The 26,058-nt window shown below is 43.5% G+C and overlaps 1 protein-coding gene, 1 non-coding gene and 1 pseudogene across 2 annotated transcripts in view; 1 reads left to right on the top strand and 2 right to left on the bottom strand.

The window, feature by feature from the left end:
• The window catches only part of Bmerb1 (bMERB domain containing 1), a 108,398-nt gene that overhangs the window by 42,896 nt on the left and 39,444 nt on the right, over positions 1 to 26,058 (top strand). The window contains exon 2 of the mRNA XM_055597728.1: positions 12,931 to 13,054. Coding sequence (XP_055453703.1) covers positions 12,931 to 13,054 — 124 coding nt within the window. The remainder of the gene's footprint in view (positions 1 to 12,930; positions 13,055 to 26,058) is intronic.
• Positions 8,904 to 9,346, bottom strand: LOC129669464 (60S ribosomal protein L27a-like; annotated as a pseudogene).
• LOC129669507 (U6 spliceosomal RNA) lies at positions 17,232 to 17,338 on the bottom strand. The gene has a single exon (XR_008719034.1). It is a non-coding gene; the product is annotated as a U6 spliceosomal RNA (small nuclear RNA).

The following is a 26,058-nucleotide window of genomic DNA, read 5'->3' as shown; positions in this document are numbered from 1 at the left end:
AGGAAGGAGTACAAAGGTGAAGAGGGGAGACCCTGGGAGAGCAGAGACTAGAGGAGAGGTCTTGGAACAAGATGGAAAAATGAACAGGACATAAGATATCACTAAAAGCAAGTATAATGGATGAATCTGAATGGTAGGAAACTATGCAGGCTTGGAGGTTTAGGATGTAGTAACTATTGCCCAGCATTGTGTTCTAGGTTAACTAAATAAATCCTACTCTCTGTGTGGTGATTTGGTTATATAGCTGTTTAGGATAACTACAGCTTTACTGAAAGAAATATCGATAGTAAATATTAATTATGAGCTAAATAAATGTACCAATCCATGTACCAATCCAAATGACAGCGATGACTAATTAGTCCATCACTTAGGTAGTATCCCTGGCTCCTGTGGTCTCATGACATTCTGAGCAGAGGCGATCCAGCCATCAGGGACAGAAGATGAGAGATTACTTCTGTGGCGAAAGGAACATGAGAGATTGACCTCATCTTGCCTCCAGCAATGTGAAATAATGACTCTCCAGATGTCCACAGCTTTGTCCACAGTTTTAGGCTGGGCCCTAGCAGTGGTCCAGTTGGGGCAGTCTTGCCCAGTGGTTAGTATATCACAATCCAGAGTCGCCATCATCTTTCATTGTGCCCAAATCTTCTTGGAGAACTTGGGGGAGCTACTGTCAGGATTTTGGGACTCTGTCATAATAAGCTTACACATGTTAAAATGCCATATTCATCAGATCTCCATCAAGCTTGAGGGCCAGCATATCTGAGTTACTCTTTGTCTATCTTTAGTTATCTACTCTAAATTGCATCCTATAAAGCAATGCTATAATCTCTAATTCTGATATATTTCTTTGATGTGTGTTTTAGGACTATATTTAGGCAAACTTCATAGTTACCCATCATAGGCTTAACCTTAAAAACAAACAAAAGACTAGGTAAAGCTCAATCTTGTACTCAACTGCAGTCCTTAACATAACTTTAAATCTGCTCTTTCTGAACTAAAATCAAAGCAAAACTTTCAATCAGATGCAGTTGCTAGAAGGGGCTAGCAAATTTTGCTGATCCTACCACATTGAATTAAAACTGAACAGCAAAAAGCTTAAAGACAAAAGTTGCACTTAGCACTAATCAAAGATCTGAACACAGCTAGTACCCTAAACAAAGACGGTGGTAAAACCAGGGCTCCACCCTCTTTATCTCTGAACCAACATGGCGGCTAGCCACTTGTTGCCACAGGCTGTGGCTGGCAATATAAAACATACCCATTAGGTGTCACTGATGGTGTCGCTACCTCCCATTATATACCATTGTGGAACATTTATAATTTTCCATAACCAAAAGTTTTAACATTGTAATCAAATAAATTTTAGAAACAACTACATAACAGAACAGTGTAGAACAATTTTAAACTGTACTTAGACTATTCTGGCCACACCAAACCTATTGGCCAGAAAGAAACAGCATTAATCCATTCAATCAGGAACTGGTGGTCAGCCATTTATTCCATATAGTAGTTAACAATGACTTGAATACAACCCCGTATAACCCTGGGCTTACATGGAGCTGCAGTGTTCTCTCCCTTTAAAGAGCATAAGAAAACATTTTGCATTGAAGAAACATTAGCCTTTTAAATGAAGAGCAACATATCTTAATTGGTTCAAACAGTATGGCTTGGTTTCATTTGGTAAAATTAAAAAAATACCAAAGTCTTTTGTCCTCCCCAAAGGGTTGAGAAACTGTTCCAAATTCTTTGTTAGGCTTCCCAAAGTCATTATTTAAAATGCCTGATAAACTTTAAAACGTTTCATCACCTTAATTCTCCAAAACCTGTTTTTGCAATATCAAAAGAAAGTACCCTTTTTTTTTAGGAGTGAGGTCACAAAGCAACTTTTAAAACCAAATTTTACCAGTGCAAACAATCCAGTCTCTAAAATCAATATCAATTTAAAATGAGCCTTGTCTTCTTAGTCTAAAAGGAAACAAAATTCATTTCGACTAAGAGGTTCTGTAATCTGTCTTTGCTCTGCCCCACACATACCATGTGGCAAACATGGTGGAGTCACATTACATAGCATGATGAGCCACATGGTTGCTATTTAAACACCTCTATGCTTTTATAGATATTATAAACACATAGGCACACATATATGTTCTAAATAAGAGTTTGAATTTAACCTTTAAACATACCCAATAACTCTTAATCTACAACCAAGACATACAGAGCATATTAACCATTTAAATCAGTCAAAAACATATAATGGCCATACATTTAAACAGACAGACAAAACTTTTCTTACTGGATCCAGCTGTAATTTCAGGCAATTTTTTTTCACTCAGCAATGGCTCCTAGCTAGCCAGGAGCAGTCCTGGACAATTTCATTCCTGTCTCCACCTTCACATTCCTGCACAACCTATGCTTGCTGTGGTCACACCGCCACTTTGGAAACATGGCGCAGGTGGAGGGGTTCAGAGAATCAGGGAAGGATTAGAAGAAGTTTATCCCATAGCGTCCGTCAGTCCAAGTCCCGTCTGAAGAAATGAGAACAATCACCACACACAATAAATCACACACAGAAATGAAGCTATAGCCTCTGACAAAAGTGAAACCAAAAACCTGGCTTGTACCAGAGCTAATTTCTGGGACCAAAACTGATTCCCCTGAGACAAGCACGGCATCCACCCCAAAGCGGTTAAAACTGATGGTGGTAGTCCACATCCACCAAAAATGACAGGTGGGATTCCTCATCCACCCCCGGCTCATGGACACCTCCTCTTGATCCCCATAGTTGTGACTCTCAAGTGTGTCCACTCAATCATGTCTCACAGCTCCTACAAATACAGACACCTCGAGGCCTTTCAGAACAGAAAACAAAAATACTGCACAGAGACACTGAGACAAAAAAACACTCACCAGCCAGCATAAAATCCTGTGGGTCAGGTTCCTAGAGTCTTGGGGTCCAGGATGAACCCCCAAAATGTTTTACCCAGTTCATGAACCCCAAAAGATCAGGAATAGACTCCTGTAAATACATGAGGTTTTATTATTATTATTATTATTATTATTATTATTTACATATTCCAACACAGGACGCAAACTTCCTGCAGAAACAGGAGAGGAATGCAGCCCCAGGGAAACAAGGTTTTTAAAGGGCAAAACGATTGGGTAAGGAAGATTGGCTTTTGAAATGGTTGGTTTACTTTAGGTGCCAAGACCACAAACAGTTCTGACCTGGCTATCTGGGCCAGTTTTCTAGCAACTGTTTCTCCAGTGGGCGGGGAAAGAATGCATTAAAGCTAGTTTCTTTTCCCAGATGGCTGAAGCTTTAAACTTTAAAACAGTACCCACTGATTCTTAATTCTTTGTTAGCTCACTTACAGACGTACATTTGAAAAAATTTTGAAAAACATTTTATTTAAACGTGGTAAAACATTTGTCTAGCACCTGTGAAGCCGTGGGCTCTCCACACGCTAGCACCAAAAGCATTAATAATAACAAACACTTCCAAAACAAACAAACAAACAAACAAATAAATAAAAACAACACCAAGACAACAACAGAGTCAATGTAAAAAAAAAAGTATGTGGGCTATTGCATTCGTTTTCAAACTTTATTTTATTTGGGGTTCCTTAAAGCCTCTCCCTTCCAACCCCCCCAACCTTAAGTAGAAGAGAGAAGGTTAGAGGGGAGAGAAGGCACAGACCCCTTTAATTCTCCCAGCTTATGGTCGATGAGTCCTTAGGGGCTATACCAGTCTCTGTCAACAGCAAATGCAGCCAGCAGTCTCCTCCAAGACACTGTGCCATGAAGCGTCTCCCATGTCCTTCAAACTGCCACACACCACACACCCCACCTTCTCTATCCAGGCTGCCATATTTATCTTCTTCAGAGTCCTAGACCATGCCTCTCTCCATGCCACAAGAGGCAGATTGTTACCAACTGGCAAAGACCACACCTAGCCTGAAACAATCATGAGCTGTAGACAAACTGAAGCCCAAACTAAAATCCCATGGTTGGGGTTAAAACAGAAACATTTTTACATAACATAACTGAGTTTACAAAGAAACCAAAACTTCCATTAGAGTGGAAGTTTCAGCTTGACACAGGTCCTGACGGGTGGGATTCCTCATCCACCTGTGCTGAGGTGGCATGTCGATCCTGGGAGGAACATATGAATTCTGTGCAGGGTCTGGAGTTTTGGTGAGTCTTTGGCTTCCTAATCAAGTCTGGATTGGAGTCCCACCTCTGCCACTCATTAGTTGACTTTGACAAATCACTTATGACCTCTCTGATTCTTTTCGATTCAACTAGAAAGAGGTGGTTATGACGCAGGCGCCCAGCTCCCTGTGGAATATGGAAAGTGAAGTGGCAGCAAGGTGCCCCGGGTGCCTGGTCACCTGTGCCTACAGCATTCACTAAGGGAGATTTCTTTTGTCAGAAGCTTCTTTATTCTCTTAGCCTGTGTTCATAGGTGCTTCAAACTGGGAGTGACGAGTATGTGTCATCCCAGCCCCAGGTAGGCTAAGGCTGGAGTACTGAAAGTTACTGAAACAGACTGACACAGACTGAGAGCCTGTTTCTAAAACCCAATCACCCAGTTGATTCACCAGTCCAATTGTAGTTTCTAGATTGTTAGTTCTCACCCACTGTCACCTCATTGCTTCTGTTCCTAGATAAGATTCTCAGAATAAATGGTTGAACCTAATGGCACATCCCGGGCATTCCTCGCACGCAGTGCTTGGCAGCTGCTGCAGCTCATGAGGCATGGGTGCTCCTAGGATGGCATTTGGGGATAAAACTATGGATTTAATAGCTTCTTCCCCCAGAAATGACTCAGCTACTAGAAATGTTGTGACAACAGTGACATTCAGAGCCCTGGGAATTGATGTGTCTTAATGCTTTGTGCCCATCTCAAAGCAAGTGAACTCAGCTGCAAAATGTAGCCATCTTCCCTAGCCAGCCTGGAAGCTTTCTTGGTCTCCTCTCTTGATTTGCTCTCCACAGTGTCCAGTTGTTGGCAGCTAATGGATATCTGCCTTTGGGAGAAATACCAGAAGGGAGTGTTCTAAGATGCTGGTTTCCATCACACAAGCTCAAACTGAATAGACCACAATGAAAGACTCTCAGTTATTTACTGCATGAGATATCTGCCATGCTGATATTTGAGGTCTTCCTTTATGTAACTGGACATGATTGTTAACTCTGATTTATCCTAAACCTTGGGGGGTGCCCTTTTAACAACGTTCCCAGACAGTTAATGTCTTGAAACTTAAGAAAGGCAGAATTTAGGTGGCTAGGTCTTCATGTGGGTCACCTGGCAAGTGAGGGGTGGGGAACATTGCTGTTTCTAACATGACTCTTTTGCCTGCTTTTGGATCATTTCCCCCTGGCAGGGCTTCCTTGCCTGGTCTTAGGGGATGAAGATGTGCTCAGTTTTGGTGTGACTTGGTGTGCTGGGGAGGGTTGATGTCAAGAGAGGAGGAAAGGGGGCTCCCCTTTTCTGGGGAGAAGGGGAGAGGGGAAAGAAGGGGAGCGGAGACTGGGAAGAGAGGAGGGAGAGGGCACCTTTGGGATGTAAATCAAATAAACTGAATTTTTCACTAAAGAACAAAAAAGAAAGGCAGAATTTATATGGGCTCTCAGCTTGAGGGGACAGTCATCATGGTGGGGTGGGCATGGAGTGTGAAACAGATGACCACATTATATCCGCCATCAGGAAGCAAGAGATGGATATTGGTGTCCAGCTTACTCCCTCCTTTTAATCCTCCAGGCCCCCAGCACATGGTGACAGCCACATTCATAATAGGTCTCTTTGCCTTTGTTAACCTCTAGATAGTCCTGCACATGCATTCCCAGAGGCTTGTTTCCTGGCTGGCTGCAGAAGCTGTCAACTTGACAGTGATCTTAACCTTCACAGTCTCCATGCTCCATCCTGAGAAAGGCTGTTTTGCAATGAAATCAATACACAGATGGGCTGTCTCTTATCTGAAATGTTCCAGATGGATTATGCTTCACATTTGGGGGCTTTTCAGATTTTGAACCATTGGCATAGTCTTTGTGGCTTGAAGCATCCCTAATTCAAAAGCTCAGGATCTGAAATGTTCCAAAAGGTCTTCTAATCTTCTGGGAGCATCTTTTCAGATCATTGGGGATTTTGAATGCTCAGCCTGTGCTCTGTTGTCTTTATTACATAACGATGAAAGTGCTTTCCAAGTAGGAATATGGTCCTTACATGAATAGAATTGATCACAGGGGTTTTGGAGTAGGATGTGTCTGTCTGTCTATCTATCTATCTATCTATCTATCTATCTATCTATCTATCTATCTATCTATCTATCTATCTATCTTCTATTCATTTTATGGGATCAAATCAGTGGCCCCGTGCATGCCAAATAAGTACTATGCCACTGAGCTACAGCCCCAGACCATAGATCTTAGTTTCAATCTCAGCCTTACCCCCTTTTTTTTCAGAACTTTAACTTCTCATCTGTGAAATGTGTTAACAGTTCTGACATCCCAGGGCTATCTGGAAATCAAATAAGGTCACAAGGATCCTGAATGTGGTATAAAATGTCCCATCAACTTTAGTTGTTCATGTTGCTGACTATGACAGTTCATCTTCAGTGTCAAACTGACTGGATTTAGAATAATCCAAGGGACACTTGTGGGTGTGGCTGTGAGTCTCTAGAAAGGTTTAACTGAAAAGGGAAGAGCCACCCTGAACACCAGCATCACCATTCCATGGGTTGGAATCCCAAACTGTATAGCTGAGTGATCAATATTCACCTCTCTCTGCTTTCTGACTACAGAATAATAGACCAGCTTCCTGAGTCTCTCACCACCACACTTTTTGCAAGATGGACAGTATCTCTTCTTAAACCTTGAGCCTCAAGTTGTTTTGTCAGGTATTTGATCACATTGATAAGAACGTAACTAATACACAGATTAAACCTTGTTTTAAAATTTTTGTATTTATTTATTATTGTGAGTGTGTTGGGTGATGCAAACATGCCATAGCACATACATCTCTATGCCAGAAGTCAGTTCTCTCTTTTCATCATGTGGGTCCTGGGGCTTGAACTCAGGTCATCAGTCTTGGTAGCAAGCACCTTTACCCAATCTTTCCAGAACCTGGATTTCTGGTGGAGACCACTAAAATGTTGGTTTAAAGTTTAAGAACTGCCCTGGTGTGTTGCAGTTTTCAGCATTTGTGCTGTGGTTCAAAGGACACTTACAAACAGATGTACCTGACCTCGATGGGAAGTTGTCTAGTGTGGGTGAGATGTGACTCATGGTTTGAAGGTGAGTGGGGGGGACAGGGTCCACAAGCTGGGTCTTTTTAAATTCTGTCTCTGCAATGACTTGATGCTGTAATGCATGTGCTGCTGGGTAAACTACTTTCACCTCACTGTGCAGCTACAGACACTTTGAACTTCTAACCCTCTTGATTCCACCTGCTCAGTTTGGGGATTTTTTTTTTTTTTGAGACAAGGTTTCCCACTGGACCTGGAGCTTATTGATTCAATTAAGCTGGTTGACCATCAGGCTCCACAGATCTTCGTGTTTTCACGTTTCTTATCCCAATGCTGGTGTTACGGATATCTGCTGTTATGAGCACACTATGCCAGAGACATCAATGAACATGTTTGTGCCTCTCTATGATGTCAGATTTGTCAAACAACAATAAAACTACACAGTTTATAGGCTTCAATGACAGCAATTTGTCATATAATCCCCCTGCTGGATGAGGTGAATGCAGCTTCTTCTGTTCCAGTTTTAATTATGAGTATTTCTTCTCAGATCACACAGAACACAGTAAATATGTCTATGTATCTATATGCACATGTAAGACCTGCGGTCTCACAGCTCAGGAGCTCAAGATCGCGCCCTTCCCAGGAACTCTAACAAACCACAACTCGATGCAAAAGCAAGAGGTTTATTCCAATCGCCATAGGGTCGCCCCTTCAAAGGCAGGAGACAACCCCAAGCATGCAAAGCACAGGGTTTTTATACTTAAAAATCTGGCCACTTTTGCTCTATACATTGATTGGTCAGCAAGAATAGCATGAAGATAGTTTACAGCTGGTTGTTTGCAGTTTTTGGCCATTTGTGAGTTTTGTCAGAACAGTTCACCCTGCCCTTATTTTTTTAAATACTATCTTGGAGCAGTTCATCCTGCCCTTAGAGAGCTATCTGCCTCTGGCTTCAATTCAAGGATGGGAATAGTCACAGCTGTTTTTCTTTTACAGTTGTTTTTCTCATTCTCGGGTGGTCCCTCACACATAGGTTGAAGAATGATTGCAAGTGAAGAGGCTGCAGCATAGCTCAAGAGATTTCAGAAATGGGCTGAGAAAGAGCATATATCAATAAGACAATGAACTGGAGGGGCTACTGGAGCCAGGTTAGAAAGCAAAGCTTTGAAATGCAGCTGTGAGGTAAAAGGCCAAACCAGATATAGAACAGGAATTGATGAGTCAGGCCCAGGCCCAGATGGGCAAATAAATGGACTGGCAGGTAGTTGGCTAGGCTGCATCAGTGGCAGTGAAGGGAGCTGAGACAAAATTGCAGGCATAGCTGAGGAGTTCTTGCCCTTAACCCACACATCAGGTGTCCGATGACAGGGTGAGGATAGGGTGCCATCGCAGTGTGAGGTGCTTCTTATTTTATGTTATTCATACAATGGAGTTATCCACTTTCCTTGGTCTGATGTGTCTGATAAGTTCTTGAGCCCAGTTTTCTGATAGGATTGAATATACTCATGTGCTTCTACAGTCTCAATTCAGCTCTATAAAACCACAGGTTTTAGAGCAGGTGGCACCTAGCAGATGGTATCATTTCTGGGTCCACCCAGGGGCAGTCATCTTTTTTTTTTTATCGTAGCATTTAATTAACCTCCCAGGGTGGCTTTAAGCCACCAGGACATAGGCATCTTCGACACCCTTAATCTTCTCTTTATCTCTTCTGCTAAAGAATTTGGCCTTCACAGTGACAGGCTGTTTGGGGAGCTTGCCCTTTCCCAGAGCTTTGTGGTAGCCAGATCACACAACATTAATAATGGGAGCAGCTCCAGTTTTGTTTTTTGCAGCATTGACTCTCATATGCTCACTGACCAGTGTCCATAATTTATCCAGAAGGACAGTTGGGCAGAAGCTCTGATTCCTTTTTAAGTGGTAATGCCTCATACCAACTTTCCCAAAGTAACCTGGATGATGTTTGTCAAAGTTGATCCTGTATGCATGCCTCCAGCATTTCCGCAGCCTCCTGGATATTTGTGGTGCTTACCAATGTGGCCATGACTGTGGCTTACATGGCCCCGGAGTTTTCACATCTTCCTCAGTCTGGATGACATGGTGGCAGCAGAAAGGAAAAAGTCATCTTTCTTCCTTAAAATGGAGATAAAAGCTGCTTTGTAAAATGGAGTATCCCAGGGCAAAGCATGGACCATTGTTTTATACAACATGGAATAAATTAGAGCAGGGCACAGCTGGGTCTCAGTACTTGATACACCTATATGGGTGTTTAGGATTGAAACTCAAGGCCTCATCCCTGTATGGCAGGCACTTTACCAACAGAGCCATCTTTCTGCCAGCCCAATCTCAACGTTTTTAACCTTATCCTTTTTCTCTCCAAAAGATCCTTATTGTTCCAATCCAGGAGCATCTTGGCATGGTGCCTGGGAGCAATGGGACCCAGAATATAATTTTGGGGGGCATTCAGGGTGGCTGAAACAACCAGTGGCCCTGAGGAGACTTGTTCAGCCTGTAATGTTGGAAAGTTTCCTCAATACTCATCTTTGCTCTTCCCCAGCCTCAGGCAATGGTGTGGGGAAAAAAAGCAGGTATGTTTTAAAGACAAATTGCCTGCACCACCCATAAAAGCCTCAGAATATTTCCTCTTTTATCTACCCCTATTTCCTCTGGAAATGTAACTGCTTCGATGTGTGTAGAGGGTTGACTTTGGGGATGGTTATTGCAAAGCCATATATGGGACCACCTAAATGTCTTTATCTTGAGAAAAATTCATAATACAGTCAGAAATAGAAGTGGCCTGGACTTTCAAACCCATGCAGAGGAGTAGCAAGGAAGTGCACGTAATATGTGCAGAGTGAGAAGAACAAGAATGAGCAACTGAAACTCACCAAATCAGGTCTGCAGAACAGGGGATGTATGGATATGTGTTTGATGGTTTATACACATACATAATAACTTTTTAACTACTAACATTTTGGTAGATATTTATTAGTCTTTTTAAATATGTTTGAGGCTGGAAGGTTGACTCAGAGGTTAAGAGAATGTACTGCTCTTGCAGAGTGAAAGACCCCTGCTTCACCCTAAGTTAAACATAGCTAACGCCATTTTGTGAGACACCACTGTTTTGTAAAACTCTGAAGGCCAGATGAAAAACTGGAAAATTACTGAGAAATCCTAGCTGTGTCACCCACTTGGGATACCTGTGGTCAGGCTGCCCGCCCCTGTTGAGTTAAAAACAACTTGTTGTGACTACCCTCATGGGATATCTGTGAGACTGTTTCAGTTAAGATAGAGAAAAACAAAATAACAGGTGGCGGGCCACGTCAAGGGGTCATCCTAACCCCCTTGACCACCCAGTTCCTGGAATCTTGGTGCCCCTGCCAAACTTTGACGCAAATCGTGGTCTCATGTAAATGTACCAATCAGCCCCCTGTAACCATGCTTCTCGCTTCTGTACCAGTGCTTCTGCTCTAAAACCCTATAAAAACCCCAGCTTCCTATCTAGGGGGCGCGCAAAGTTCTCCGAGTGACTTTCCGCCCCGAGTACTCGTGTATCAAAATAAAAGCCTCTTGCTGTTTGCATCCGAATGGCCTCGTTGTTCCTTGGGAGGGGGTCTCTCAGACGGAAGATACCCTCCGGGGATCTTTCACAGAGGACCAGAGTTCAGTTTCCAGCACCTACATCAGGTGGCTCACAACCTGTGACTCAGCTGCAAGGGAATCTTACACCTCTGGCTACCTGTAGGTAACTTTACACAGAGGCCAGGTGTGGTATTGCCCCTTTGTTGTCATATTGGTGCTCAGAAAGTTTGGACTTTGGATTTCAGATTTTTTGTTTTGGATTAGGGATTCTTAACCCCGTCACCCTAATATGGCAGACTACTACCATGGACTACCATAGGGAGTGGATTACCACCTGGACTACCTGGTAAACAACTACCGTGAACTATACGGACTACCATAGGGAATGATGAATATGGTGCCACAGGGCTGTCACCCAACACTAGGAAGGTGAAGGCAGAAGGATGGGAGTTCAAGGTCATCCTCAGCTACATAGGAGATTCAAGGTCAACCTGGACTACATGAATCCTGGTGTCTGTCTTTTTTTTGTTTTTTAATAAATATGATAGATAATACAGCTGTTTCATTTATGTGTGTGGGTGTTTCACCTGTGTATGTCTGTATACATGTGTGTCTGTGCTTGTGGAAGCTAGAAGAGAGCATCATATTTCCTGGGACTGGAGTTATAGATAATTGTAGATGCTGGGAATCAAACTTGGGTCCTCGGGAAGATCAGCCAGCGCTTTTAACTGCTGAGCCATCTCTCCATCCTCAATATAGTTTTTTTCATCTAGTTCTTATATATGGTAATGTGTATAGTTGACTGGAAGGGGCCTAGGATATAGCTCAGTTGCCCAGTGCTCATCCACAATATCCTATATTTGATTCTTAGCATTGAAAGTTAAAAATAAAAGAAGCTGAAAATAAAAATAAAAGCCTGGAGGGATATCTATTACCATGGGATTAGTGGCTCTCTCTGGGTAGTGTGGTTATGGATAATATTTTATTATATTGACTTATTTATTGTGTGTGGGATCACAGATATGCCACAGTGTATGTGTGGGGGTAAGAGGACAACATGGTGCAGGGGATTCTTTCTCCTACCTTGTGTGTTCTGAGGCTTGAATTCAGATCATCAGTCTTGGCAGCAAGAGACTTTACCCTGACTCACTAGCCTCGAATTGTGTGTGTGTGTGTGTGTGTGTATGTTTCCTACCAGCATCCTCTGAATTTCCCACAACAAAGCTACGCTATTTTGTATTACTACTACTTACATTGCTTAGTATGACCTTAAAATAATTAAAACATGGAGTTTTCTTCTGACTAGAATCATCCTTAGTCTTTGAGGCTTGGGTATGCAAGGCCATGGTCAAAGAGGCAAAACTAAGGGGCTGGGACCAAGCAAGGACTGATGATGCCTTGAGAAAGTTCACATGAGCCTACTGAGCCCCTGCAGACATCCTACCTATAGGTTCCACATATGTTTTAGTTCATTTTCTGCTAATATGACAGAATACTCCTCCCCCCCCTTTTTTTTAAAGAAAAAAAGGGCGATTCTGTTGAAGGTCAGAAAGCTCGTCTGGGTGATACCTCACGCTGCATCATAATTAGATAGCATCAGGGTAGTGGGTGCATGCAGGAGAGACGTGAGCAAGCTAAGACAGTGGAACATGCTTTATGACAAGCTGCTTCTTAGGTAACCCAGGCCTGTGAGAGGAGCTGTAGACCTTGATAATCTCTCAGACCCCAACCTCTCTCCACCCCATAAGTGGACCAAGCCTCAACACAAGATACATTTTAACCATAGCACCATGGGTTCCCTGGTTTTGGAAGGTTCTTTGTCTCACACATGCTCTCAGCCCAGGTCATATCTCTGCTCCTGCAGTGTGTCATGGCTGCTGTGGCTGCTGGTACTCTCCAGAGCACCAACACAGTCTTGTTGGAATTCTTGCTTATTGGAGAGAGCGAATCTCACTGTTTCCAGGATGGAACTTGAACTCACAGCCCTTCAGCCTCTGCCTCCCTAGTAGCTGGGATGAGGAAACACAGCCCTATTTCTGGTGGGACCTTTTGAAAATCCTCATGGCCTTGGAGTCCTGACACCAGTCTCCTGTTCACACAGGCCAGCTGGACATCATCTCCATGGCTGAGACCAGCATGATGCCTGAGGAGATTGAGCTGGAGATGGCGAAAATCCAGCGTCTCCGTGAAGTCCTGGTCCGTCGAGAGTCTGAACTCAGGTTCATGTGAGTGCATGGGAAGTAAGGGCAGAGGTGTAGAGTGCAGAGGCAGCTCGGAGAACGTGGGAGTGACTGATTATTGTGCACTAAGATTGAGCCCTCAGGGGCACCAAGAAAAGCCCTCGTGGATACCACATGTTCTCAGAAGTAGCCTTAATTAAACTCAGCTTTCTTTCTCTCTTTTTTCTTTCTTCCTTTCTTCTTTTCTTCCTTCCTTCCTTTCTTTTTCTTTTTTGGTTTTGGTTTTTCAGGACAGGGTTTCTGGTGGGCCTCAAATTCACAGAGATTCACTAGCCCCCGCCTCCTGAGTGCTGGGATCAAAAGTGTTTCCACCATGCCCAGCTTAAACCCAGCTTTTTAATTTAAAAAATTAAATAAAGAAAATAGAATACTAAATAAAAATGCATCCTAGTTTCTTTGGTGAGGGGAGATGGGATTGGGGTTACCATTGGGGTCAAGGTATAAGTAGGAGCTATATAGTCTTTGCTCTTCCTGGAAATTCCAAGCTTCCTGGGAGCCTTTTTCATTAAATTTATTTTTTAAAATTGATTTACATCCCACTCTTCCCAGTCCTACCCTTCCTCCCTTTCCCCCCTATTTCTCCCCTCTTTCCTCCCCTAGTCCTCAGAAATGGGAAGGCCTCCTCCCCTAGCAACTGACCCCAGCCTATCAAGTCTCATCGGGACTGCATGCATCCTCTTCGTCTGTGGCCTGGCAAGGCCACCACACCAGGGGGAAGTGATCCAGAAGCAGGCAACAGAGTTCATGTCACAACAGCCCCTGCTCCCCTTACTTGGGAACACACTTGGAGACTGAGCTGCCTATCAGCTACATCTGAGCAGGGGGCCTCTCCATGCATAGTCCTTGGTTGATCCATCAGTCTTTGCAGGGCTCCCTGGGTCCAGATTGTTGGCTTTGCTGGTCTTCTTGTGGAGCTCCTGTCCCTTCTGGGTCCTTCTATCCCTCCACTCTTCTGTAAAACTCCCTGCTCTCTGCCCAAGTCTGGCTGTGAGTCTTGGCATCTGCTTCAATCCCCTGGTGGGTGGAGCCTTTCAGAGGACATCTGTGGTTGCCTCCAGTCCTGTTTTTGCTTTGTTTTGAGACAGGGTTTGTGTAGCCCTTGGCTGTCCTGGAACTTGCTCGTAGACCAGGCTGGCCTCAAACTCACAGAAAACTGCCTGCCTCTGCCTCCCAAGTACTGGGATTAAAGGTGCAAACCACCACTGTCTGGCCCTGGGAGGCTTAAGAAATTTGTCTTTATGTTTCAGCTTTGCTATTTTAAGTAGGAAATACCAGAAACTGGTTATTCATGTAATTTTTCAAAAGCTTTGCTCTCTGGCCTGTCGTGTGGTGTGTTTTTGTTGTATTGAGAAATGCTTGAAGCCTCTCCTTGAAGCTGTGGTGGGCTTGGCTCACCAGCTCACAAGTGAATATTAGAATGCTAACAAAGTGGGGTCCTGCAGGGGGTGCTGTGACAGCCACAATCCTGATGAAATTATGTAGTTATGTGTACACACAAGTGTGTATATGCAATTGTGTATATGCAATCGTGTATACATGCTAGTGTGTGGGGGTGGGTGGGGTGGGTTTGTGTGTATGCCAGGGAAACTAAAAATCTGGTTTATTGGGGAAACCAGCAACGGCATTACAGGAAAAGGTACTTTCAAGGTGAATAGTCTGTAAATGTACAGCTGGTCTCTTACCTGTTCTAAGATGTGATATGACATTAGAGGTAACTTTGTTGTTATTGTTGTTTTCCAGACAGGGTTTCTCTGTGTAGCCCTGGCTGTCCTGGATTTGGTTTGTAGACCAGGCTGGCCTCAAACACACAGAGACCCAACTGTCCTCTGCCTCCCAGAGTGCTGGGCTTACATGTGTGTGGCACCACACCCAGCTAGAGGTAATTTTTTTATTATGTAAAACAGATATAAAATACATGCTTTGCACAAATATTAATTTTATATGTAAAAAAGGAATCTTAGATTTTCACTATAATACAAAGAAGTGGGTATTGTCATCTATTTCTTTGTTTTGTTTTGTGACATTGTCTCACTATGCACCCCAAGCTAACCTCTCAAGTGCTAAGTACTGCTGTGCACCACTGTGCTCAGCCTCCCAGCATGTTAAACAAGACCCCTGGGTTGTGTTCAGGCTAGCCTCTTTCCCTGTCATTCGTTCAGGGTGAGTATGTAAACATGCGCTACTGTGGCAAGAAGGGTCGCTGTCTGCACACTGAGGGGCCTTGATCAGGCAAAGCTGGATGAATCTAGTCAGGCGACACAGACTCCCTGGACTTTGGTGCCCTCAAGTGCAGAAGGAGAGAAAACAGCACCTTTCTCTAAGACTGTTGGAGATGATCTGGATCTCCAGATCTTGGTATCCCTGGGGAATGAAACAGAGTCTTCCAAGAGAAAATACGGTTTTAAAAACTGTGTTTCAACAGGCACAAGGTGAGTATTTATAGCCCAAGCACAGCAAAGAGTTAGGAAATGGGGACTCCTTCCAACACCTTGGAACCTAAGGAACTGGAACCAATGACAGTCATGGCCTGCTTATGTTAAGCCCACAGCTGCCGTAGAGCCCACGAATTAGCCTGTATTTCACAGTTCAGGTGGCCATGTTCGGATGCTTTTCAGACCAGGTGTAGTGGCAGCTCCCATCGTCCTTCTGTACCTTCCTTAGTTTGTTAGCTGAACTGTTTGCTGGTATGCACAGCCTGTACCTCATATTTCTCCTGCCAGAACATTGAGTAGTATGAGAGGGAGGCTTACCCTTTCCCTGACACTTCAGGCCAAGGCAGCTAAGAGCTTCTGTTTCCTGGGGCCTCTGGAACATACACAGTGTACCCTACACGTGGCATAATTTGCTCACAGAAACCAACAAAATGTAGTTTTATTCTTCCTCTTCATGGATTTAGAAACTGAGGCAAGAGAGACATGACTCGCTAGGTCAGTAGTTAATACAGAAGAAACACAATTTGAACCCATGATGTCTGTCTTGGAGGCAGAGCCTTAACCTGAAGCTAATCTCAATGCAAGGAACTTCTGTCCCTTAATTGCCCAGCTTTTCCAGAACAGAGGTGAGTTCCTGCTTGGATCCCCACATGGCCACATTGAGTTTTGTCTTGCTTCACCATCTTTGTCAGGTCTTGAAGAAACCTGGGACATGGCTCACTCGGTACTTAGACCATGAGTTGCACTACAGAGCCCTCCCTGCCTTGTTCTCCAGGGGAGCACCAGCACCCATGGACTCTCATGAGGAGTCTGGGGCACAGCTTCTTTCCTATCCACAGCCCTCTGATACTCACAAGAGGCCTTCTCAGTCCTCCAGACCTTAGCTAGAGCCACCTGATGACTTCCAGATGTGCTAGGCTTCTGACAAACAGCTGTCCTGGGGTTGCTCACCTACATTTTCCAGATCTCCTTTAGCTAAGCACACCCAGGCTGTCCTGCATTCCCAGCCATAGTACTTCCAGCCACCCAGGGAAGCCTCCTCAGACGTACTCTATGTAACCTTAACAACCAGCACCGACCCAAGTCTCCAAGCTGTGGCCCATGCTCTTTATTCACCCATCACACCCTTCTTATCAACAGTGCTCACCTGCCCACTGCTGCTTGCCAACATTACTCCACCTAGCAGTGTCAGGTCCCAAAGGAACTCAGGACAAATGGCTAACTGAGGTGCCTATGAGGTGCCTATTAACACATCAAAGTAGACACTGGCCACCAGGTTCTCCCAGCATCACAAGTACTGTTGCAGAGCCCTGGACCCTAACCCCAACCCCCTACCCTAAACCTCTCCAGCCTAGGGACTGAGTTTTGCTTTCCTTCTTCTAGCTTCTTCTTTTCCATATAACTCAGTCATTTGAGCCATGTGATCTCTTGGTTCTCTTGGTTCCCATGGGCTCTCTTGGTCCTCTTGGCCCCTTCGCCTCTCTCTTCCTCTCTTGTTCTTGGACTCTTCTCCCCCTTCTCATGGTCCCATCTGTTTTGATGGCCATGTTCAGTCTGGACTCTTCCAGATGCCTCTGCTGAACTCTTCCTCATGTCTACAATAAAACCCTTTTCCTCAACCTCTGAATGCTCATCCTGAGTTGAGGGTAGGGAGCAGACACAAGTCATGTTGGGTGTCCTTTCTAATTTTAGTATATGTGTTGCCAAAGCGAGCACTGTCCTTTCATTGGATAGAAACTATGTCCTAGGCATCCTTGAGTGTCATCCTTGCGCAGGGACCATGCTAATCTTCTCTGTGTTGTTCCACTTTTAGTATATGTGCTGCCAAAGTGAGCACTTGGCTCCACTTCTTAAAGGATCTACCACCTTCTAACAGCACCATGCTTGAGACCAATCCTTTAACACATGGGCCTGTGGGAGTCATTATAGATCCAGGATACAGATGATGGTTTGGGACTTGCAAGCTCCTAAGCCCCAAGTTAGTAAATCCTGCCCCCTAGGAGCTTTTTGTGGAGCCCTGTTTCTGCAACGATTCCTGAGGACCTCTGTAATGGTTCATTTTAACTGAAGCTCTGGGGGCGTGTGAGGGAGTTCCCACAGGGGTTTGTCTGAGGAGGGAGGACCATGCTCAGTGTGAGTAGCACCACCCCACCTGGACAGCAACACTCACCTCTCTGCTTCCTGATGGCTGATGTGATGTGAGCAGCTGGCTCATGTTCCTGCTGCCCTGTCTTCTCCTCTATGATGGACTGCATCCACAAACAGTGAGCCCAAAAAAGTCCTTCCACTCTTCCACTGCTCTTTGTCAACTACTTTATCCTGATAGAAATAGTAGCTATGACACTGACAATATTGATATTTTTTGAGTGTTCTCCTGGGCCCTGGCACACACTAAGTGCTTCCTAACAGAGGGATATATCAAGACACCCAGACCCATGCAGTCAAGTTATATGCCACAGTCAGGTTCAAAGACCATGGTCAGGTACACAGCTTGGTCATAAAGGAGCCCCCAGGGGTGTGTGTTTCCTAATCTGAGTACCTAGTGTCTTTTCTCTGTGTCTTCCCTTTAGCTTGCCCTCTGGCTTTGAACCTACAAAACAGCATTTTGAGATCTCTTTGCTGAGGTTTATTGATCTTTATGAACTTTTCTAGAAGAAATCAGGGAGCCCCTGGGTCCCACATAACCTTCCCCCGCTGAAGCAGCCAGTAAATGCCTGGAAGCTAATGCCTGGTTCTGTCTCCCTCCTGGACACAGTTGTGTTTTCCACCCTGCCCTGCTGCTACAACCTTAGGCTCATTCTCTTTTCCTTTATCCCAGCCCGGGATCACATCATCAGCTTGTAAAATAACTGCTGCAGCCCTTGGCTGCCTGGCTCAGCTTCTCTGTGTCTCATATTTCTCCCTTTTCTTGTTGTTTATCTGGGTTCCAGAAAATTAAGTATCATCAGCCTCCCAGTGGGGCGAGCTGGTTATCGCCATGCTCCACCTGCTGGTTGGACTTTCATAAAAGGGATGTGCAGCCTACCTCTCAGCTTGCTCCAGGCATTTGCAGCTTTTAATCAGTTGAGTCAGAACTGCATCAGGCAAGGAAGATGATTGTGTAAAGGATGTATCTCAGGAGTGAGGTCTTAGAATGCTAATATTCCCAAAGCTGTGCTTGAACCTTAGAACCATTTCATTAAAAAGCATAAGGTTTGAGAAAAAGCACAAGTCCTAGGAACCTGGCAGAGGCCCCAAGAGGGGCAGCAGATAACATACGTTGTAGACAACAGCTGTGCATGAGGAAGATTATCTGTGTATTGATGTATTGATCCTCATCATAGCTCTGAAGGCAAATGATTACATAGATTCATATAGATGAGAAACTGGGACACAGAGAAGTCAAGTCCTTTGCCCAGGTTTGCATTGGTTCTGACAAATAGATGACAGTGGTATAACTTGGGCTCTCTGCAGAGTGAGGGTAGGGACAAATCAATGATCTCTATCATTAAGCTTCTTAATGGTTTTCAGTCTTGTTCCTATTACCAACTTTGTGGCCTAGAACAAATACTTGTCTTGTTGAAGCCTCAGTTTCTCCATGTATACAATGAGGACATTTATGTCTCCCTGGCCGTGCTGGTCCGGCATGGCACATATGAAATTGGGCAGCTCTCTCCTTTAATCCCTGGTGCTATGCTCTGGGGAGGGCGGGGCACCATGATGGCTTCCTCTCCTGGAAGAAGCTGAGATTAAGGGGCTGTCCCGAGAGTCTCTGATGATAGGTTGGCTCTGGGTGTAGCTCTAACAAATCTGTGTCCCTGGGGATGTAGCAGAGGTGGTAGAGCACTTGCCTAGTTGTAAAAGAAGCCCTGGGTTCATGTCCCACTCCACAGGCCAGTAATCCTAGCACTCAAAAATCAGAAGTTCAAGGTTAATGTTTCTTTCACTGCCTAAGCTTGGCTATCCTGTAACTTGTTTTGTAGACCAGGTTGGCTTTGAACTCAGAAATTTTCCTGCCATTGACTGGGATTAAAGGCATTTATCACCTTGACTGGACCTAAACTGTTCTTTAATTCCTTTTAACAAATTGGAAGCTTAGCTAGGTGGGATCTTGTCCCTCCTTTTTTTTTTTTTTTTTTTTTTTTTTTCATTTAACATCTGGCTTTTCTTTTAGCTCTTTGAACACAGGATTTAGCTCCGTTCTTCCTGGTGCCCCTTTTCATTATAGACCTTTATAACCATGGCCATTAATAACCACAGGACACAGTCCACACTAGGCTGTTTTGAAATCTCTTTTGCAAATGCAATTAATCCAAAAACTCTTCAATTTAGCATCAGGCAGAATTTTTTTGGACGAGGGCAAAAAACGTAGCCACATTTTTCACAAAAATATCACAAGAAGGATCTCTAGGCAACATACAAAAATTCTTCTCTGAAGCCTCTTGAGCCAGGCCCCCTAGTTCAAATCACCCTCAGCAGCGCTGTCTCCCATGCTCTTACTAGTATGGCTCATTTAGCAGCTCTTAAAGCATTCTACTGCTTTTCTAGCACAAAGTACCAAAGTCTAAATTTCTCCAAACAAAAGCATGGTCAGATCTGTCACAGCAATACCCCAGTCCCCGATATCCTTTTGTCTTAGTTAGGATTTTACTGCTATGAAGAGACACTGTGACCAAGGCAACTTTTATAAAGTGAAACATTTAACGGGGGCTGGCTTACAGTTTCAAAGGTTTAGTCTGTTACCATAATGGTGGGTAACATAGCAACATGCAGGCAGACCATTATCTATGGCCCAAGCATTCAAACTCATGAGTCTATAGGGCCATACTTATTCAAACCACCACAGGGGATATGACAACATCACACAGACATACATGCAGGCAAACATCAATTTGCATAAAATAAAAAGAAATAAATCACTTTTGTTTATATGTGCTACCAAAATGAGCACATAAATCATTTTTAAAAAGATCTTTTTACTGTTATTAGACCACACAGAGGGCACTTAGTTAATTATGAATTAGTCTGAATACCAGATTATCAGTAAGAAAATTCTTAGTACAGAGTGTTCCCAATGTTACTTGAGACAGACTTAGACTAAAAAATTGTGTTGGCCAAGTGTAGACATGCTCATCCTTAATCTCAGCACTCTGGAGGCAGAGACAGGTGGATCCCTATTGTTTGTAACAAAATCTTAAACATTCCATTTTACCAATAAAGACTCAGGAGCCAGATACTGGGTGAAAGCCTACTAGCTCAGAGAGGCAGAGAAAGCACCCAGCTGACCATCCTACTCAACCAACATCCCAGAAGAAACAAGCCCCTTCACCTTCTTCACGTTGCCTTAAAAACCCTTCAAACTGATTTTCTGTTTTTCTGCTTCCTGTGCGTCTCTCTATCCATACTATGGACTTCCTCTGACTCACTATGTTTTTTCCCCCCATGTTCACTCCCTGTCAACTGGTTGCTTGCTTCTCCTCTTGATCTACTGTTGACTTTATTCAAAATTCTTGGATTAAAGGTGTGTGCTAGGGCTGAGCCACACCACACTAGAAACAAATTTTTCCAGGGGTTCACAGTGTGATCAAATATCCTGCAACAGATCTCTATGAGTTCAAGGCTAGCCTGGTCTACATAGCAAGTTCAAAGCCAGCCCAGTTCTGAGACCCACCCCCCTCAAAAAATATTGTTATATATAGTTAGAAAACTACATATGAACCAATGTCCCCTTTGGGGCATTTATGTTTCCTTTTCTGTGAAGCCTTTCTTTTCCCTCCATCTTTGTTTCTTCCTCCTTTTCTGTTTTTTTTTCTTCTCTCTCATCTTTATGTTTTTAAATTACTTTCCCTTCCCTTCATTCTTCTCTGCTTCTCTTGCCATTTCCCTCTTTGGAGTATAATCTTCATTACTTATTTGATTTCTGTGGGGCCAGGTGTGCAGAAAGTAAGAAAACAGTACACTTTACATCTTCCTCTGCCACTGCACATGCACAGATGCATCCATGCACAGAAGTGCATGTACAGATATCGGAGAGATGCCTTAGCAGTTAAGAGCACTGGCTCTTTTTCCATCAGACCTGGTGATAAACACACGGCACTCACAAATATCTGTACCTCCAATTTCAAGGAATCAAATGTCTTCTTCTGGCCTCCATGGGTACCAGGCACACATGTGGTAGATAGACATATAAGAAAGCAAAACATATATACATGTAAAATAAAAGGTAAATTAAATTTAAAAATGTAAAAGTCACATACATCACATACACACAAAAGAATCAAAACTCAGTTTAGAATATTCTTTAGAAAGTAAGCTTTTCTCAAGGGTTATGATTGGGAATGAGTGTCTTATTCAGGAAAGAAGATCTGATTACAACCCAGGGGACATCAATGGAGATTAAGGAATAGATCATTATAAAAGCCCCAGGGAGAAAACTGCCAGCCTGGCCTTCAAGGATGTCCCAGGGGCTTCTCTTTTCTCTTTGTTTCTTGGTTCCTAGCATAATGCTAGGAAATGGCTGGAGACTTCTCAACACATCAGTATTCCAGGGATAACATTTAAGCTTACAAAACTGGTGTGCTGGCTAGTTTTTATGTTAACTTGACATAAGCTAGAGTCATTTGATGTGGGAGGGCCCCGATCACTATAGTTTAATACCCAGGTTGTCGGGTTTGGCTCAAGATATACTTAGAACTTTGTCTTCTACATGATTCTAGATCCACCCAAGTTGATAGTATTATTGTAGTACAAGAATAGACCCACAGGGCTGGAGAGATGGCTCAGAGGTTAAGAGCACTGGCTGTTCTTCCAAAGGTCCTGAGTTCAATTCCCAGCAACCACATGGTGGCTCACAACCATCTATAATGAGATCTGGTGCCCTCTTCTGGCATACATGCAGGCAGAACATTGTATAAATAATAAATAAAAAATGTCAAAAAAAAAAGAGTCAACTGGGTATATAATGAATAAATTGTGAAGAAAAAAAGTTTATTTAAAAAGAAAAGAATAGACCCATAAACCACTCAGGCTCATCTCTCAGTTAGATATGGATGGTTTATTGAACACCTTTTCCAAGGTGATTGCAATCAGGGCCACAAAAGGACCAGGCCTCAACATTATTAACCATCTCAGATTTTAAATTACATGTGTCTTTCCTTCCCAGATTACTCCATTTCCTTAAGTCAAATAGGTCTGATATATGAATGTAGGCATTTGTTTTGCCTTTGTCATATGTGTTAGTTAGCATTTATATTGCTGTGATAAACACTAAGACCAAAAGCAACTTGGAGGAAAGGGTTTGTTTTACCTTACAGATTGTAGTCCATCATCTTTGGAAGTCAGGACAGGACTGAAGCAGAAGTCCCATATGGATCCTGCTTCTAAGCTTGCTCCTCACAACTTACTTAGCTTGATTTCTTATCTCATCCATGACCACCTGCCCAGGGTGACACTGCCAAAAAGCAAGGTTAGGACATTTAGAGACTTTCCCAGAACTATGGACTTTGATGGACTAGGTCATTGTTTTCATTTTGGCATGTGGTACTGTCTATATGATGACAGTACCACATGATTATGGCCTGAATGGTACTTCCATAAAAGAGTTCAGTTGCGCTAAAGTCTAGGAGCCTACTGAGGTCTGGGGCCCTGTTACAAACCAGCAGGCAGTCTGTGCTCTTCTGGCCAGCCCTGAATCATTCAAGGAAGCCTGCTAGGATATTGTAGGCCAAGTCTTGAAAAAATGCTGTCATGCTCTGGCAACAGAGATGTAAACTAAAGTTCTGCATCCCTGTCCTGGTCCTAGGATCTGGAAGGCTAGGAGTGGAGTGAAAAACATGGGCATTTGTGATCAGTCATGAGTGATGATAGATATTCTCCCACCAATGAAATGAGACATTTCAAGCCAAATTACCAGGTTTCTTGGGGGGCAGCTCTCAAGTGGGTTCACTGACCTCATCGGGGAGGGATCAATGAAGACATCAAGAAAGTCAAGCTCTAGACTGGTCCAGCCCTGACCAGCATGGAATCTAGCTGAGTCCCTTATGTTTGTGTAAGGCAATTCTACTGGCCTGCTCTCAGGGACCTGCAACTGCTTATGTCATTACCTGGCAGTGGCACTAAGAGTGTTCTGAGAATAAAAGGACCACTAGTCACCCCAGATCTCTCTCTGCATTTCCTCTCTCTACTGTGTGTACTCCCCCTTATCTCTGCACTCCCCCTCTCTCCCTTTATGTCTCTCTCTGCTCCCTGTCTGTCTGCCTGTCTATATTGTCTGCCTCTATCCCTTCCCCAGGTCCTCACTCCCCTTCCTTCCCCCAATAAACCTTTTTTTTGCACCAGATCTGTTGCGTGATGTAATTTCTCAGAGGTGCACCTTGGCATGAGCCCACCAAAGATACCCCCTTGCCACATTATATTTTATAACACCTTGACCTACCTTTACATTGGTAGCTTTCCCCTACCTCTTCCCAGGATGGTTGTCCAGGGCCAACACTGAGTGCTATTTCCAAAAAGACCAACCCCCCCCCCCCTTCATCTGCTGTACTGTTCTCGGAGCACCAGAAACACAGTCAGCCTTCCTATAGGCTTGACCAACCATGGGTTGTAAATATTTGAGAAAAAGTTTATCAGATTTTTTTTTTACTTCTTAAAAAAAACAAAATAAAACAAAAAAACTTAATACCAATATTTGAGAGACAGAGGCAGGAGATCTCTGTGAGTTTGATATACATAGTGAGTCCCAGAACAGCCAGAGTTACATGGTGAGACTCTGTCTCAAAAAGAAAAATCAAAATAAAGTTGTATGTATGTGTGCATGAATTCATGTGACTGCAGGTACCCATGGAGTCCAGAAGAGGATGTCATATCCATTGGATGTGAAGTTACAGGTGGTTGTGAGCCACCTAATGTGGGTTTCGGAACCCAAACTTTAGTCCTTTGGAAGAGCAGCACATGCTCTTAACCAGTGCCATCCCCGCCTCCCCTCTTTAACTTTTGGTCATTATATCCTAAGTGAGAGGGCAATTCCTGAGTACAGGGCATCTAAGCTGTGTTGGCTGTATTGGGTGTCATAAGTTATCTGAGGTGACTTAAGCACTTGGGAGTGTTACAGAGATTATATGCAAACATTAAGCCATCTTATTTTCAAGACTTGGGCATTTGTGGATTTTGGTGTCTGTGGAAAGGAGGGGATCCTGGGGCTGCTTTATTACTATGACCATGTGACTATCTTGCATCCATACTAACAAAAGTTCAGCTTCATATTGCCTGGGTTTTGTTGGTAGTGTTTCCTTAGAACTTAGGCCTGAGGCCAGCCTAGTAGATGCTCAAAAAAGAACGTAAATGTACACATGTATACACTTTGGGAGCTGAGTTAATGATGCCTCAGCTATGACCTCTTAAGCCATTTGTACTCAGTGAATTCTGCCTCTGAGAATCTCCGCAAATAGTATCACACGAAAGATATTCTTGTTAGCCCAGGCACATAAAATATTTCATACTACTCCACAGAGACCCAGGTAGCACAGATAGCCTAAAAATCCATCTAGATGATCAAGATAGGGACATATGAACACAACCCTAAAAATCTGTAGGGGAAGTTCCTGGCAGCTACCGTAAATAATTTTTCTGAGAATGACAAATTAACTTTAGGTTTTTTTTTTTGTTTGTTTGTTTGTTTTTGAGACAGAGTAGTCTCATCTAACTCAGACTAACCTCAAAATTTCTGTATAGCCAAGGATGACCTTTAATTCTGATCCTCTTGTCTCCAAGAGGATCCTCTTGTTCTGAGATTATGAATATCTGCACAAACACACCCAGTTTATGCTGTTCTGGGCATCAAACCCAGGGCTTTGTGCATGCTAGGAGAGCATTTATCACAGAAAAACCTAGATGTGAGCAGTGGATCAATTGCTGTATATCAACATAACATCCACAAAAAATCAGTTGACTTACATGGACTGACAGGGAATCATGCCCAAGAAGTATTATGAAATAGAATTATATATCATTATGAAGTAAAAGAATACATATTAAGTTAAAAGAGCAAATTGCAAAAATACTTTATATAGTAACAATGTAATGTGATATTTATGACCTTCATATTTTTAAATCTGAAAGAATCAATACTAAACTAGAAGTATTGGCATTATGGTTCTGTTTATATCTGGAAGCTTCAGAACCTGGAAATGGATGATTCCACAAGTGTAAGCCCTGAGGTATCAATGGTACAAAACCCAGAATCTAAGAGGTGAAAATTTTGGAGTTATGCCTAAGGGCAGTGGGAAGGAGACAAAGATACAGAAAGAGAAAGAATGAGAGAAAGACAGAGACAAACAGCATCAGAGTGCACAAGCCCCTACTCTTCCTTTTCAACCTCTTCCCCTGTCCTCACTTCCAGCTACTGGATGCTGCCTACAGAGGGCTGGACTGTTCAGTGGCTGGCAAGCCAGTCTCTGGAAACATCATCACAGACTGTTGTGGTTTAAATGTAAACTTGACACATAGACCTCCTGCTGGAGGAAAGTTATCTGTGATTTGGGGATGTGGAACCTAGCTAGCTGTGTGGCAGGAGTAGAGGTT

The sequence above is a fragment of the Psammomys obesus genome, unplaced genomic scaffold, assembly GCF_907164565.1.
Source record: "Psammomys obesus unplaced genomic scaffold, mPsaObe1.curated_primary_1811, whole genome shotgun sequence".
Taxonomy (NCBI): domain Eukaryota; kingdom Metazoa; phylum Chordata; class Mammalia; order Rodentia; family Muridae; genus Psammomys; species Psammomys obesus.
This window is presented reverse-complemented; position numbering and strand designations above follow the sequence as displayed.